Here is a 15,398-nt window from a genome sequence, read left to right as displayed (position 1 = left end):
CCTTCTTCTTCTTTCTAAATCCATTGATTAGGCAAGAGTTGTTTAAAATTTTGGATGCTCTTTATATTTCTTCTATCTATTACTAAATTAAATGTATGAAAGTATCTTTTTAAATTTGAAATAAAATTTCTCTCATATTTGGCAGTAAATAGTAAATAACTTTTTAACCTTAAAGTCGCAGAGTAGTTAACCCAGTTTCTAAGCTGGGCTTTCATGAAAACCTATTGTCTTTCATGGAGATATCCACTTGACTTGAGGGGCCATAATCAAAAGAGAAGCCCAAAGAATTGGGCTTGATACTTCTACTGCTTTACACGCTGGACATTTGCTGATTTGAAATCTGCAGCTGAGACTCTGGTAAGGGTAAGTGAAATACCAATTTGGTAATCTCTCCAGGCTGGAAAGACAACAACTTGAGTTCAGGGATCATTAAGGATGAAGAGTACTGATAAACACTCTAGGCTTTTAGTTGGGACCATAAGAGTAAACTGAAAAAGACAGACTTTACAAAGGCTGAAGCCTGGCTTTGAATGAACTCAGCACTTGATTAAATTCTGTTAATCTGTCCCTACTTCAGCTAACTGCAAGAAGGAAAATTATATTTTTTCTGGAGGAAGAGAACATAATCAGAGGTTCAACTTATAAATAAAATTTTTCATATACAATTTCTCTGTTGAACAATCTAGTTATACAAAGTATAAGAATTTTCATAAAGCAAGGGTAAAACCAAACCCACAGAAGATCCAGATGTTGGAAATATTATACATGGACATTAAAGTATCTTTGAGTAATTTGTTCAAAAAATTATAGGAAAAGATGGAGAATTCAGAGAACTGGGAGGTATAAAAACAACCAAATAGAAATTGTAGAACTGAAAATTCAATAATTGAAATTAAGAACTGAAAAGATGGTATACAGTTAACAACAGACTCAATATAGCCGAAGGGAGAATTAGTGAACTGGACAATAGGTGGGAAAAATATCCATGCACACTAAAAAATATCCATGTATAGCCATGCTACAACACAGTATACAAAGGATAGAAAAATACACAAAATACACAGAGGAGTATGAGAGATGGGCATGGTAAAGGGGTCTAGTAGAGATATAATTGGAATCTTAGAATGAGAGGAGATATATAATAAAGCAGAAGCTATATTTGAAAAGATAATTTCCAAAAGTTTTCCAAAACTGGTAAAAGAGCTCAAGTGAATTATTTTAACATTGGAAAAAAACTATGAATGCAATTTCATATTTAAAAAAAGAGGAAAATGATATGATAATTTTAATAGTTGTTTAAAAAAAGGCCTTTCATAAAAAAATTTAAGACAGAGTCATGACTTTAAAAAAATCTTGGTGGGCTTCCCTGGTGGGCGCAGTGGTTAAGAATCCGCCTGCTGGGCTTTCCTGGTGGCGCAGTGGTTGAGAGTCTGCCTGCCGATGCAGGGGACACGGGTTCGTGCCCCGGTCCGGGAAGATCCCACGTGCCGCAGAGCGGCTAGGCCCATGAGCCATGGCTGCTGAGCCTGCGCGTCCAGAGCTTGTGCTCCTCAATGGGAGAGACCACAACAGTGAGAGGCCCACGTACCGCCAAAAAAAAAAAAAAGAATCCGCCTGCCAATTCAGAGGACACAGGTTCAAGCCCTGGTCTGGGAAGATCCCACATGCCGTGGAGCAACTAAACACATGCACCACAACTACCGAGCCTGTGCTCTAGAGCCCGCGAGCTACAACCACTGAGCATATGTACCACAACTACTGAAGCCCGTGCGCCTAGAGCCCATGCTCCACAACAAGAGAAGCCACTGCAGTGAGAAGCCCGTGCACCACAACAGAGTAGCCCCCGCTTGCCACAACTAGAGAAAGCCCGCGCTCAGCAGCAGAGACCCAGCGCAGCCAAAAATAAATAAATAAATAAATAAATTTATTAAAAAGATAAAAGAATCTTGGCAAACAAAGAATAGAAAGGAACTTCCTTATTCTGATTAAGGATATATAGAAAACAAAACAAAAGACCTAATTCAAACATTAGACTTAATGGTGAAATAACACTTTCCCATTCTCACCACTTCTATTCCACATTTTATTGTAGGTCCTAGCCAGTGCAGTAAATCAAGAAAAATATAAAGATTAGAAGAAACAAATAAAACTAACATCAGAGGTGACACAATAACACACATATAGAAATTTAAACATTTTATAGATAAAATATTAAAATTTATAGATAATTTAGCAGGGGTGCTATTCAAAAAGTCAAGACAAAAATAAGTTTCATTTTGTAAAGAAGAAACATTTAAAACATTAAAATTTTAAGTAACATAATTAACAATAATATAAGAAATCTAATACCTAGGAGTAAATTTAATTGCACATGTGAGAGACATCTGTGTAGAAAGCTATAAAACATTATTGAGAGAAAATGAAGAAGACACAAATAAATGGAGGGATATATGATGTTCATTGATTGGAAGACTCAATATTACATAAATGTGACAGTTCTCCCTAGTTTGTAGCATAGACTCAATAAGTCCAGTTCAAAATTCTAGCAGATATTTGTGTGAGGGGCTAGAAATTGATGATCAGATTCTGAAACTTTTATGGAAAGAGCCAATCATAAACAAGACAACCTTGGAGAAGAGCAGAGTTGGAGGACTTAATACTAACAGATATAAAAAAAAACTTGTTATAGAGTAATTAAGGCTGGTATTAGGGCAAGGCAGACAAACTAGAGGAAAAGAGATGAAGGAATCTAGAAACAGATTCACAGTCAATTTATGACAAAGGTAGTACTGCAGAGCTGTGAGGTATGTTAACTGGATATCAATATGGGAAAGATTGAATGTTGCCCCTTGCCTTATACCATACAGTAGAGTTTATATACAATTTATAGATAACGGAATATTATTCAGTCATTAAAAAGAATGACATCTTGCCATTTGTGGCACATGGATGGACCTCAAGAACATTGTGTTAAGTGAAATAAGTGAGACAGCAAAGGGCAAATACTGGATGACTGTATGAGCTCTCTTACATGTGGAATCTGCAAACAAAGAAATCCCAAGGTCATAAACACAGGGGACAGGTTGGTGGTTGCTGGGGAAATGGCAGAGGGGGTCAGAAGGTACAAATGAAAACTGAGAAGTGAGGGGTGGACACCAAACCTTCCCAGCTAAGTCCTGATACTTGACAATGGTTCAGTACTTCAGTGAACTGTGAAAATGACTTTGAACCCTTGAATCGTTTGCAGTTTTTACATGTTCCTCCCTCTGCCAGGGTAAGAGCAAAAGCAAAAATTTACTCGTTTTCTGTTGGCTTTTTTTCCCACTAGAGGTTTTCTTTTCTTCCTGCTATTATAGTTTAAGTTTTATCCTGACAAATTCCAGGACACTAGTCAAATTCTTTTTCTTTTTTAATGAAATGTGGTTGCATTACTTGATTGATAATAGCCCGAATGGACTCAGGCCACATAGCGCCATAGAAAGAGGATGGTATGAAGACGGAAAGAACACCTGTGGACCTGCCAGAATTTCGTCTGTAGGTTGGCACGTAGATGGCAGGATGTGGATGAGGAGGACCAGCAAGCTTTGGGGCACCGTGCCCAGTGACAGCATAACAGGTGTGCCGGGGCGACACAAGGTTAGAAGGCCTGGCAGGCGGAAGCTGCTTCATGTTGTCTGTCCGGTTGCTGCCTCTGGTCTGCGCTGCAGGTGGCCTTGGGAGTCGTCTCTCCAAAGAGCCCACAAGGAGATGCGCTGACATGGACACGCTCCAGAGGTTTGCCCAGAGGTGCTTCGAGAAGATGGACTGAGTGTTATTTTTTAAATCACTCAAGAATTCTTCCCTTTGGAATACAGAATTTAGAAAGAGAGCAAAGGACGAGTGAGAAATAATATGAATATACAGCATATATCCAACGGAAGTGTTGGATACCAAAAAACCGCCCAAGAATACCCACAACTCCATTTCTACAGTCTCATGGTTGGAAAACATGATCTCCAGAGCCAGACTGCCCGAATTCCTATTTCACACCATCACCGGCTGTCTGTGATCAAGGGTCAGTGACTTACCTGCTGGCTCTCAGGTTCTCATCTCCAAGATGGGCCTCATAACAGTGATTGTGAGGATCCAATACCACGGTAATTTGCATAAAGCACTTAGAAGAGCTCCCGACATGTGTATTAACTGTTATGATGATGGTGATGTAGAGAAGACCTAAGGCTTTTGAGGTAGGCTGCAGCGGGACCCAGGGTGAGTGGCCACAGCCAAGGTGGAAGAGATCTCTGACCATCAGCTCAAAGGGGAAAAAGGTCCTCAGTGGAGAAGCCTGTTTGGACCCACATGGGGTGAGTCATTCCTCCTGCTAGAGACTTGCTGTGCCCCTGTGACAGCCGTGGTTAGGCTGCTGTGTACCAGTGTCGAGACTGTAAGCCCTTTGAGGACAGTGATTATGTTTTTTCAAGTATTATTTCTCCTGCAGTGCTGAGCATGGTGTCTCACGGAGAGCTGTGCTCAGTAAAGGTTTGTCGAATTGGATCCTACTGAACAGAGGAGAGAGAGAATATTATTCGGGGCCTAACATGGGCCAGCACTTTTCTTTCAAAACAAGATTGTATTTTTACATTTTACTTTGAAATCCTCACTTCCCTTTTACAGAGGAGGTACTAGAGGCTCAAGGAACTCCACTCATTTGCCTGAGGTCATGTGGCTGGAAATGACTCTCTGAAATCCAGTGCCCTTTTCAGGCCATTCCCCTGTCCCCCAGGGCCTGGGGCACAGGCACAGAGAAAAGAGAGCAGAGCCCGGCTGGAGAACAGAGCCCAGGGCTGCTGTCCTGAGAACGTGGGTGTCAGAAGCAGGTGCGTAGGTGGAAAGGGAGGGCTGAATCTTGATCTCTGCTGAAGCAGCAATGTCATTTCAACTACAGTTTTTGAAAAATGCCAACGTATTCCTGTGGGATTTGCTGTAATTCATTTTTGCTCTCCTCTTCCACACTATTTATTTACCTAAGCCTTTGTTCTCTTTGAAACTATTTGAGCCACATGTCATTCATTGTGTTAAAACCCTGGGCCCCTTATCCTGCTCAGGTTTTTTTTCCTCTCTCCAGCTGCTCTGCATAGCACTTAATTCTCTGACTCTGGCCTGACTCTTATCCGGCAGTAGGTCGCCTTACACTCCCACCCCCATTCTCCCAGGAATGGGGGCCAGGAAAGGAGGATCCAGCTTCAGACTCTATTTTTCTTTTCTGTCTCCTTGTTGTCTAAAGCATGAGCCAAGGTTAGATCAATCAGTCTAGGTGTGGTGAAGCCCCGTGACCCTCCCCAGGGGAAATCCTAGCCCCATAGCAACTTGGCTGGTTTTGGCTCTGGGAGTGAATTCCAGGCTTTGAAGAATCTGTCAATGTTCAACTAACCCCACAAAATCTCTGGAAGTTTTTTGATGGAACCGAAACTCACACCAAGGGAGGAGGCCCTGAGCGTGGCCTCAGAGGCTGGGGAGAGAGAGAGAGACAGGGAGCCAGCTAAGATCTTTTCCTCTGAAATTTCAGGCCTCTTCCCCGGGTTCACGTGTCCTAAAGAGTCTGTCTGAGCAAGTCCCAACTCCCCTTAACATTTTCCTGAAGCCTCTCACTGGCCTGCTCTGTGTCTTTAAGGGGATTGTCAGGGTGTCTAGTGCCTTTTTCACCTGCAAGGAGCCTTCAGGTAATTTTATGAATGAGACCATTTGTCTAGGGGCAAGACAAGATTGCTGAAGGAAACCTAGTCCTGCTGTCTCCTGGGAGAAGTTGGATACTGATATTTATTTAGCAGTTCTTCTATCTTGCCTTATGTGTAGGGTGACCACGTATTACAACTTGCTCAGGACTTGGTTTGGTGCTTCCTGGGACACTAGGAGTACAGTACTAAAAGCAGGAGTAATGACCGTGTAAAGTAGATACCATTGCTCTCACCTCACACCTGAGAAAACTGAGGCGCACAGAGGTGAGTTAGCGTCTGGCAGGCCGCACAGCACACTTGGGGTGGACCTGGGAATCCAGTACTATAAACTGTCCGACTTCAGGCCCTGAGCTTTGTCCAACCACGTTCTTGAGGATACAAGGCTGCATCTCCATCAGACTGTGCAGCCCAGCAGCTCGCGTCATCTATTCCTCTCTCCCGTGTCTTTGTTTAACTGTCTCTTTTGTCTCCAGGGCTACCTGAAATGCCTTTCCTCTGCTATCCCCTTCCCCTGCTGACTGAGGAAGCTCCTGGCTCACCTCCTTCAGGAAGCCCTTCCTGACCATCCAGACTAGGTCAGGGGTCCTGGCTCCAGGCTTTCATTAGTCATATTCAGCTCTGAGTCACTGGTTGTTCCATACTATCTTTTTTTTTATATATATATATAAATTTATTTATTTATTTTTGGCTGTGTTGGGTCTCCTTTGCTGTGCGTGGGCTTTCTCTAGTTGCAGTGAGTGGGGGCTACTCTTCACTGAGGTGTGTGGGCTTCTCATTGTGGTGGCTTCTCTTGTTGCAGAGCACGGGCTCTAGGTGCGTGGGCTCAGTAGTTGTGGCACGCAGGCTCAGTAGTTGTGGCTCGCGGACTCTAGAGTGCAGGCTCAGTAGCTGTGGCACACGGGCTTAGTTGCTCCGCGGCATGTGGGATCTTCCAGGACCAGGGCTCGAACCTGTGTCCCCTGCATTGGCAGGCAGATTCTTAACCACTGTGCCACCAGGGAAGTCCCTCCATACTGTCTTTTTTTTTTTGCGGTACGCGGGCCTCTCACTGTTGTGGCCTCTCCCGCTGTGGAGCACAGGCTCTGGACATGCAGACTCAGCGGCCATGGCTCACGGGCCCAGCCGCTCCGCGGCATGTGGGATCCTCCCGGACCGGGGCACGAACCCATGTCCCCTGAATCGGCAGGCGGACTCTCAACCACTGCGCCACCAGGGAAGCCCCATACTGTCTTATAAGTGTCTGCCTGTATACCTTTCCACCCCTCCTAGACTGAGATCTTATAGAATAAAAGGAAACAACTTTCATCTTTAGAGTTCTAGCTCCTCACACAGTGCCTGGCTTATAATTGGGGGTCAATAAATAGGTGGTGAATTAATTAATTTATAAAACATCGGAAGACAACTGTGTGATTTAGAGTCACAGTTTGAGATCTATGTAAGGATTTATTCCATAAGATACATTTGTGGTACTTGGATCAGTTCTCTTATTTTAATTTTTTTTTTATAGTGCTGCAATGAACATTGGGGTGCATGTGTCTTTTTTTAATTTTTAATTTTAGAAAGTAATTTTTTGTGAGTTAACTTGGCTGTTTAGATTGGATTTCAACTTGACCCTTTACCATGTCTAGTGCCTGCGAGTGAAAAATTGTCTTTTATGAGGTCACAGGTGAGAATGTCCAAGTAATCTAGAGGCCGTGTTGAGGTTAGGAAGAAAGGAGTTTCTGAAATCAAGTTTTCGCTTTGTCTTTACTGTGGATTTTGCTAGTGTTCTCTGAGTCTCAGATTTCCAAGTTACTACCTATTAGCCTACCCTTGAGATTCAATCTTTCTGGGTAGAAGGGAGGAACAGAGTAGTGAGACCCAGTTATCTGAGGGTTTATGCTTTGTTCTCTGACCCTCCCAAAGCTCTTGTATTGACGTCTGATGGGTGCAAGTCATGGATGAGTGTAGCACTTAGACAGAAATGACATTTGCCATCACCAAGTTGAATTGCAGGATGAATGGTGCTACATGTTATCATGGCTTCAGGGATATAAACAGCTTTGGGGTTATTATCAACAATGTTTAAAATGTTAGCCTGGATCATTCCTACTACCTGTTACCCCATTTTCTTTATTCCCCTGAGCCCCCCATTATACTGTCATCAGTTGTATACTCAAGGACAGAAAACAAATGTTCCAGTCAGTCTAAGTAAGCCCAAATCCCTCTGGCAAAGCACGCACCATGCTAAGAGGGAATGCCTGAACTGTCAGGCCAAGCCGTGCTCTTAACACCAAAGACAGAGTGGTCAAGTAATGACAACAATGGCACAACTATATGGGGTACACTATGATCCAGGTACCGTTCTCCTCACCTCATCTTCACAGTAGCCCTATGAGCTACATTCTATCATCGTTTCGATTTTACAGACGAAGGAACTGAGGCCCAAGAAGGTTAAGTGGCTTAAGACTTGCAGCTTGCAGACTTGAAGTCAGGCAGTCTAATTCTAGAGCCCTCTTTGTTCACCATTATGCCCTAAATAGTGCAAATATCTAGTAAAGTCTGTTCACATCTCATTTAAACCAAGACCTTCCCTATTATGTTTCCAGCTCTGTGGTGGGGTGGAGTGTAGGGGACAGGGATGGTGGCAGTGTCAAGGAGTGTAAAATTTCTTTGTAGACTTTTTACATAGGATTTTTTTAAAAGGTATACCTACTTTAGGATTTAGACTGGATGCATTCTAAATGGCATTTCTTTCAAAGCCAAGGTGATGCTTCGTTAAACGCTGGGATCACAGAAATCTTTTCAGCTGTTTCACTCCCTTTCATTTGTTAGGATTGAGATGAACCCTTTGGGCTTGCTTTAGTGGATTATAACAATAAATCCTGAAAGAGATCTGAGTCCAGCTCTGCTGTTTGTGAGTACTTAGAATTCTTATAAGTGGTTGTAAAGAAAGGAACTAGTTTCTGTAGCTCCATGAGATTTAAAGTTGGGTGGATCTGCCTGTGACACCGTCCTCCCCACCGTAACTCTGGGAGACCTTGGACAAGTTCCTTGAACAACTTTTGGTCTCATTTTCTGAATTAGTAAAACAGTGTGATAATAACTACCTCCCAAGCTTGTTATAAGAATTTAATGCAACAATATTTGTAAAGTGTGAGGCACAAAGCAATCTTTCAATAATCAGAAGGACCATAGGACCTTTACTCTTTACCAGTGATTTTGACAGTTCTAAACAAGGTGTGTTGTGAGATTCCAGTAAAAGTTTTACCGTCACCCATGAGTTGTCCCTCAAAACTCTTCAGTATCTTTCACTGTGAGGCATATTTAAGACATGGAGTATTTGCCCATGATTAAATCTCCTACCTTATCTAGAAAATGTTTTGTGTTTTACTAGTACATGCCTTGTGCCACACACATTCATTCCTTTGTTAAACAACAGCAACAAAAATTGGTGAGTCTGCCCTGGCCTCCATCGGCTCACAGTATGGTAGAAGAAGACAGCTGTGCAAACAAATATGTTACAGATACAATGATAGAATCTGTACCGTGTCAGAGGGTGGGGCATAAGGAAAGAGGCTTGGCCAGTTCTCTCTGGCTGGGGTGCCCAGGGGGATGGGGAAAGACACGGTCAGGAAAGGCTTCTGATGAAAGAGTTGGGTCTTCACCATGGAGTCCGTGTTCCCCAGGGAGATTGTTTGGGGATGGAGTGTACTGTGGAAAGAACATTCTAAGAGGAAGGAAGAACATGAGGAAATGTGCAGTGGCCTGGCCAAGCAAGGCCCATTCAGGAATAAGTAGGAAGTCTCTACACTTATGCCAAGCACTCCTATAGGTCCTGGATTTCATAGTCCCATTTACTGAGTACTGGTAGGTCCCACATACATCTCACTTAATCCCTACAGCAAGTTTGTAAAGTAAGTGTTGTTATCCAGAATCTTCAGATATGGAATTTGAGGTTCTAGAGATCAAGGCATTTGCCCAAGAACATGTCAGTGAGATTCAAGCCTAAGTCCGAAAACAGTAATAGCAACAGTAATAAAAACAGCAAGGATTCCTGTAGTGCTAGGCACACTCTAACCAGTACTGTCCTATACAGCACCCACTAGCCACATGTGGCTACTGAAATTAATTAAAGTGGAAAATTCAGTTCCTCAGTTGCACTAGCCACATTTCAAGGGCTCAGTTGCCACCTGTGTCTGGTGACTGCTCTATTGGAACATGCAGATAGAGAACATTTCCATCATCTCAGAATGTTCTCTGGACAGCGTTGGTCTAAGCGCTTTACATATGTTAACACATTTAATCCTTATAACAGTCCTATGAGGAGGATACTGTTATTCAAATTGTACAGATGTGAAAACTGAGGCATGAAGGAGATAAACTTAACCAAGGGCCCATGATGAATGAGTCCAGGTTTTTAAGCACAGCAGTTTACTGCCAAACCCATATATTATTTTCTATATAAAATGAATGAATATTAGTCAAAAGAATAAACTCAGTATCTTCTTGTGTAGAGACGGGTGTTTGGTCCTCTTCAGAGAAAATGCCTTTGATGTGACTCTTACCATCCCGGGAGCTTACAGTTATTGAAGCAGGCTTGGCATACGGGAGACTTTGCATACATGAGGCTCCAGAGAGCCTTCTCCCCAGGGACCCTATAAACCTCTAGGCCGGCTTAGTCAAACAACTCATTTGATGCAATTTATCAGTCAGTTCATTCCTCCAAATGGTCTATTCAAGAGTCTTAGGTAATGTTCGAAATCCTTCGTGTCCTTTCTTCCTTCAGAGAGGGTATCTGGGGTTGTTATTTTAAGAGCACCTTTTTCAAGATACCAATGCATCCACAGCAGACCTTTTTTGTTTTTCAAACATAGGGAAAAAACCTCAGACTAGGAGACTAAAAATCCTGCTTCTGCCTCCAAGTAGCTAAATAAACTTGAGTAAGTTACTTTACCTCTCTGAAATTCAGTTTCTTCAACTGTGATCTCAAAATAAAATAACACATATTATAGGATTTTTTAAAAGCTACATGAAGGGTACAGTGTTTAAGGATGCTTTGCAAGCTATAAAGTACTTTTTATAGCTGTAAAGTATGAGATAATTATAGCACAAATGCTAGAGCTTGGGATGTTTTTCTTCTATATAACCTTTTAAAGTTTTCAAAGCAGTTGTGGCTTGATAAATTACAGGATAACCCACTCTTAATCATAACATTTGCAAAATCTCTTTCTTCTTTGACATAAATAGATAGTCAATAAATGTTTGGATGGAAGGATGGATGGTTGGTAGATGGGGCAGAGGGAGGGAGACAGCACATAAAGGAAAAGAAGTTTTAATTTTTTCTTTTTTTCCTTTTTAATTTTGTGCTTTTAAAACATATTCCTTGATATGAACTGTGTTCTTGTTTATGTGGAAGGGGAGGAGTCATTAAGTAAAAGGCCCTGAATTGATTCATTGACTCAGTATGCTTGTTTTTCTGCTATTTGTTTTTCATTCAACAAAAAATTTACTAAGCAACTACCATTAGCTGGTCATTGTACAAGTTTCAGGGAAAACCCAGTTGAACATCTCACAATTTTTTTTTTTTTTTTTTTTTTTTTTGGTGCCTATTTCTTCAGCTGCTAATTTTGCCCTTTAAACTTTCTGAGGAATGCTGAATTCACTGACACATGAACAGTCATGTGAAGGGCCCCAGCAGTGCTGAGGGCTGCGCTTATCAAAACCCCGTCTTAGGAATTGTTTCCTGATGTACACGTGAGGCCCATGATCCCTCTATGGATTGTGAAATGTGTTTATGCAGAAAGGAGAAAGCTCCTCCTCCCCTTTGTTGCTTTCCCTACTTTGGACCTCTTTTCCCCGGCTCGGCCCCTCCGCACTCTATGTGGCCAAAGGAAAAATGAGATATGTCAGGGCTGGGATTCATGTGGTCTCACAGAGGCATAAGCCCTGCACCACTCTTGGATCAGATCAGTTAGGCAGAGTGTAGAGAACCTCTCTGGAGGGGAAATTGGGCAAGACCTGCCTCTCACCAGTGTTGTACCAGCCTGGCCTGAGGTTTTCTAAGTCTCCTCAGGACTTGAGAATATAGAATCTTGGGAGGGATTTTTTTTTTCCTGCCCTCCTGTTTCCAGGCAAGGAGACGGTGAACTTGGTATTTAAAAAGAATCACTGTGTATATTATGTACTGAAAATGGTTGGAAAAGAACCTCAATTTGTGATCCATTTCTCTCCTCGTGGATGTGAGGGAGCAGTTTAGACTTTCAGGTGGTTTGTGGCAGAATCAGGGTTCAAACCCAGATCTTCAAACTCTAAACCCATGGCTCTTGCTAAATGTTCCCTGGTGAACTGACACTTCCAAATATATTTCCTTTGTATAAGACAAATGTCACTTCATAAAGTGAGGGAGTCTAGAAAGAACATGGGTTTTAGGGTCAGACAGAACAAGGTCAAGGGGCCATATCCTGGCACTGGTCTTACATCTCTGTGACCTTGGGCAAGTTACTTTGTTTCTTCTGTGTATGTCGAAGGGAAGAAAATATATTTTGTAGATGTTGCAAAGATTAAATGAGACAATATTTAAAGATTTTAATGCAGTATCCAGCCTATCCTAGCTATCTAACATGTTTTCTAAAAATGTGGGAAGAATACAACTGTCTCTTGAGAAAGAGTTCAGATGATATTGGTAATATCGATGGCGATAGTGATGGTGGTAGTAGTGACATAGCAACCATTAATTAATCATTTAATTTTAAACATTCCCTCTGTATCAGAGCTCCCATGTGATATTGTTATCTTCTTCATTTTATAGCAGGTCTTTCTGTCTTCAAATTCCATTCTTTTTTCATTGTAACACACTTGTTCCCAGATTTTAAGGCTAGTAATATCAACAATGAATCTGATAACCAGAGAAGAAACAAAGAAATATTTTCCACAAATTTCTTTTTTCCCATGTTTAACCCCCTTTCAGGATTGAAGTACCCGGTAAAATAAACTTTGTCCATGCTTTACATACGTGGGACCAGTAAAAGGCAGTCACCATCAGGGATTCCTTGAACTTACATATAACACCGTGGACCCGCAATGGCCAACCCCTTTTCTGTCAAGGATCTTGGGATCAATATATTTAAGGCCACAATATTTTGAGATATGCAGATGAGTAAACATCGTCCACCTGGTTATTGGGTTTTTATCTTAGAGAATAACCTGAGACCCAGCAGTTCGGAATCAGACTACGTGGATGTGATTCCCAGCCCTGCTTCTGGTGAGCTGTGTGACCTTGGTTCCGTTACTTCTCATTTCTAAGCTTCAGTTTCCTCCTCTGTAAAATGAGGATAATAATAACACCAATCACGTTCAGTGGTTGTAAGAATTAAATGAGACAGATGCAGAGAGAGAGCATGCAAATAGAGCTCAATTAAAATTATCTCATATCTAGGGTTTCTTCCTGTTCAAAAGCCTTTGTGCCCTGGGTGGGGAAATTTATCACCCAGGACTTCCCAGAAAAATGTAGAGCACTCTAAGTACATAGAAAAGAGGGAATTTAATACAGAAAAATGGTGACCCAGTTACGAAGGAGCCGTGAAGGGCTATATTCCCTGTGAAGCAAGCCAGGGGTCAGCAGAATGGAAGCTATTGCCACCCCTAGCTGGAGGAACATAGGAGGAGGTTGTGTGACCAGAGACGAGGGGCGGTGAACACAGGCCAAGTGGGAGCATTGGTGGCCCTGTCAACAGAGCTGAAATCATGGAGGAGACGCAGCCACCTGACACGGGGGAAGCGGGGGAGATGCGCTCTGGCTCTCCAGTGCCTTCAGCCCTCAGACCTCCTGGCAGGGCTGACCTGGTGTCTGGGAACCATGGGCTGCAGGGGCAGCCCCACGATGCCGAGCAGAGCAGGGGACTTGGTGAAAACTTCAGGTTGCTTCCATGTCTTGGCTCTTGTAAGTAGTGCTACAATGAACACTGGGGTCCATGTATCCTTTCAGATTATGGTTTTCTCCGGGTATATGCCCAGGAGTGGGATTGCTGGGTCATATGGTAGTTCTGTGTTTAGTTTTCTAAAGAGTCTCCATGCTGTTCTCCATAGTGGTTGTAGGCCCTGCAGTTTTTCTTGTCCCATCCTGATCCCTGCATTGAAATGCTCCATCTAGGCTTCTCCCTCCCTCCCACAGGACCGTGAGCATCCCAAGGAAAAGGGACTGTCGTCTTATCCTCACAGCCTCAAGCGCTGGTACTTCCTCAAGCGCTGGTACTTTCACTTTCTACTCTATGCTGGCCACTGTGGTCGGTGCTGGGGGACTAAGCACGTGGGCGAGACAGTGCCAGCTTCCTGCAGCTTTTATGATCAAAGGAGAGGCAGACGGGCTGTGGTAATTCTGTAAGTTACCAGTGTCTTGTATGCTAGCGAAGCCCAAGGGGGACTGGGAGCTGCATCTTTCCCGGAGGAACAGGGAAGCCTTCCGAGGAAGTAACATTTGAGTTACGAAGGAATTGGAGTTCACCTGGCAAAGAGGTTGGGGAATGGCATTTCAGGCAGAGGGCAGAGCGAATGCAAAGGTCTGGAGGTGGGAAGGAGCACTGAGGATTGGAGATGGAGAGCGCGGAGGCACAGCCCGAAGCCCATGGAGCCGGAGGGAGCTGTTCTCTCCCGCGTCCAGCCTCTGTGCTCTGCCCTGATGCTTCCCACCTCCTACCTGTGTCCTAGCTGGGAATGTTTGCGTGTTTTCGGCTCCTGCATCACACCCAGTATATCGTTTTATGTGTACAAAGTGCTCGTTGGATATTTGAATAAGTGACAGACGACTCAAGGCTCTAAATGGTCTAACTCTCCCCTCGCATTTATAACTTCACTCGCCCAGCAAATATCAAGGAACACAATCTGTGTGGAGAAGCAGCCTGAGCTTCTACCATTTATGGGAAACTCTCTGCCACCTGGCATTCTTTCAACAGAAACTCACTGTCAGTCACTCTATCCTTTATGCCGAGAGTTCTGGGATGAGTAGTACTAAGGATGGTGAGCCAGAGATGCCGAGAAGATCCAGTCATCAAACGATTCTTTTGCCTTCGTTGAGACTGAAATGTGATGTGTTAAACCAGATTCCCTTCAGCCCTGCTGCTTACTAGCAGTGTGACCTTGCACGGGTCACTCCATCCATAGGTGGGCCTTCCTTCCTCCACTGATGCGTGGGGCTAAGAATATCAACTTGACAGGCTCAATATAAAATGAGACTATATATATAAATATTCAGCACGGTGCCTGGTAGTTCGAGAGCAAAAACCACTGATGGCTGTTGCTTTTATTATTCGAATTGCAGTTACTATTATTCTTCCGGTGTTCGGGGCTGTACGCTGAGGAGGGGAAAGCAAAAGCAGAACGTATTTCCCTGCTCCCCTGGCAGAGGCCCGTTACGCTCTTTTGGTTTCTGTTTGAGACTGGCCTGCACGTGGAATGCTTTCTCAATGTTGTTTGGTATTAAAAAAAGAGTATTTTATGTTTGTTTTAGTTTTCTTTCCTTCTTTTTTTTTTTTTAAGAGGATTTTGTTTTGTTTTGGTTTCTCACAGGAGTGATTGGAGCAGATGTGAGGGGGCACGGCCTCGCCTGTGAGGGACAGCCGGTGACGTCGCGGCTGGCTATCATCTGTGGAACATCTTCTTGTCACATGGGGGTGAGTCTGCCCAGCAAGCGAGCGAGGGCGGGGCTGC

At 43.2% G+C, this 15,398-nt stretch overlaps 1 protein-coding gene across 10 annotated transcripts in view; it reads left to right on the top strand.

The window, feature by feature from the left end:
- The window catches only part of FGGY (FGGY carbohydrate kinase domain containing), a 411,736-nt gene that overhangs the window by 225,226 nt on the left and 171,112 nt on the right, over positions 1-15,398 (top strand). For 6 of the 10 annotated variants that reach the window (XM_060139919.1, XM_060139918.1, XM_060139916.1 and 3 more), the window contains one exon: positions 15,258-15,361. In XM_060139919.1, the coding sequence (XP_059995902.1) occupies positions 15,258-15,361 (104 nt within the window). Of the gene's footprint in view, positions 1-4,763; positions 4,857-13,518; positions 13,636-14,052; positions 14,073-14,798; positions 14,853-15,257; positions 15,362-15,398 lie in introns of those variants that run through there. The other 4 variants (XM_060139924.1, XM_060139923.1, XM_060139925.1 and 1 more) reach the window with 4 other exon arrangements.

This window comes from Lagenorhynchus albirostris, chromosome 2 (assembly GCF_949774975.1).
Source record: "Lagenorhynchus albirostris chromosome 2, mLagAlb1.1, whole genome shotgun sequence".
In the NCBI taxonomy this organism is placed as follows: Eukaryota; Metazoa; Chordata; class Mammalia; order Artiodactyla; family Delphinidae; genus Lagenorhynchus; species Lagenorhynchus albirostris.
This window is presented reverse-complemented; position numbering and strand designations above follow the sequence as displayed.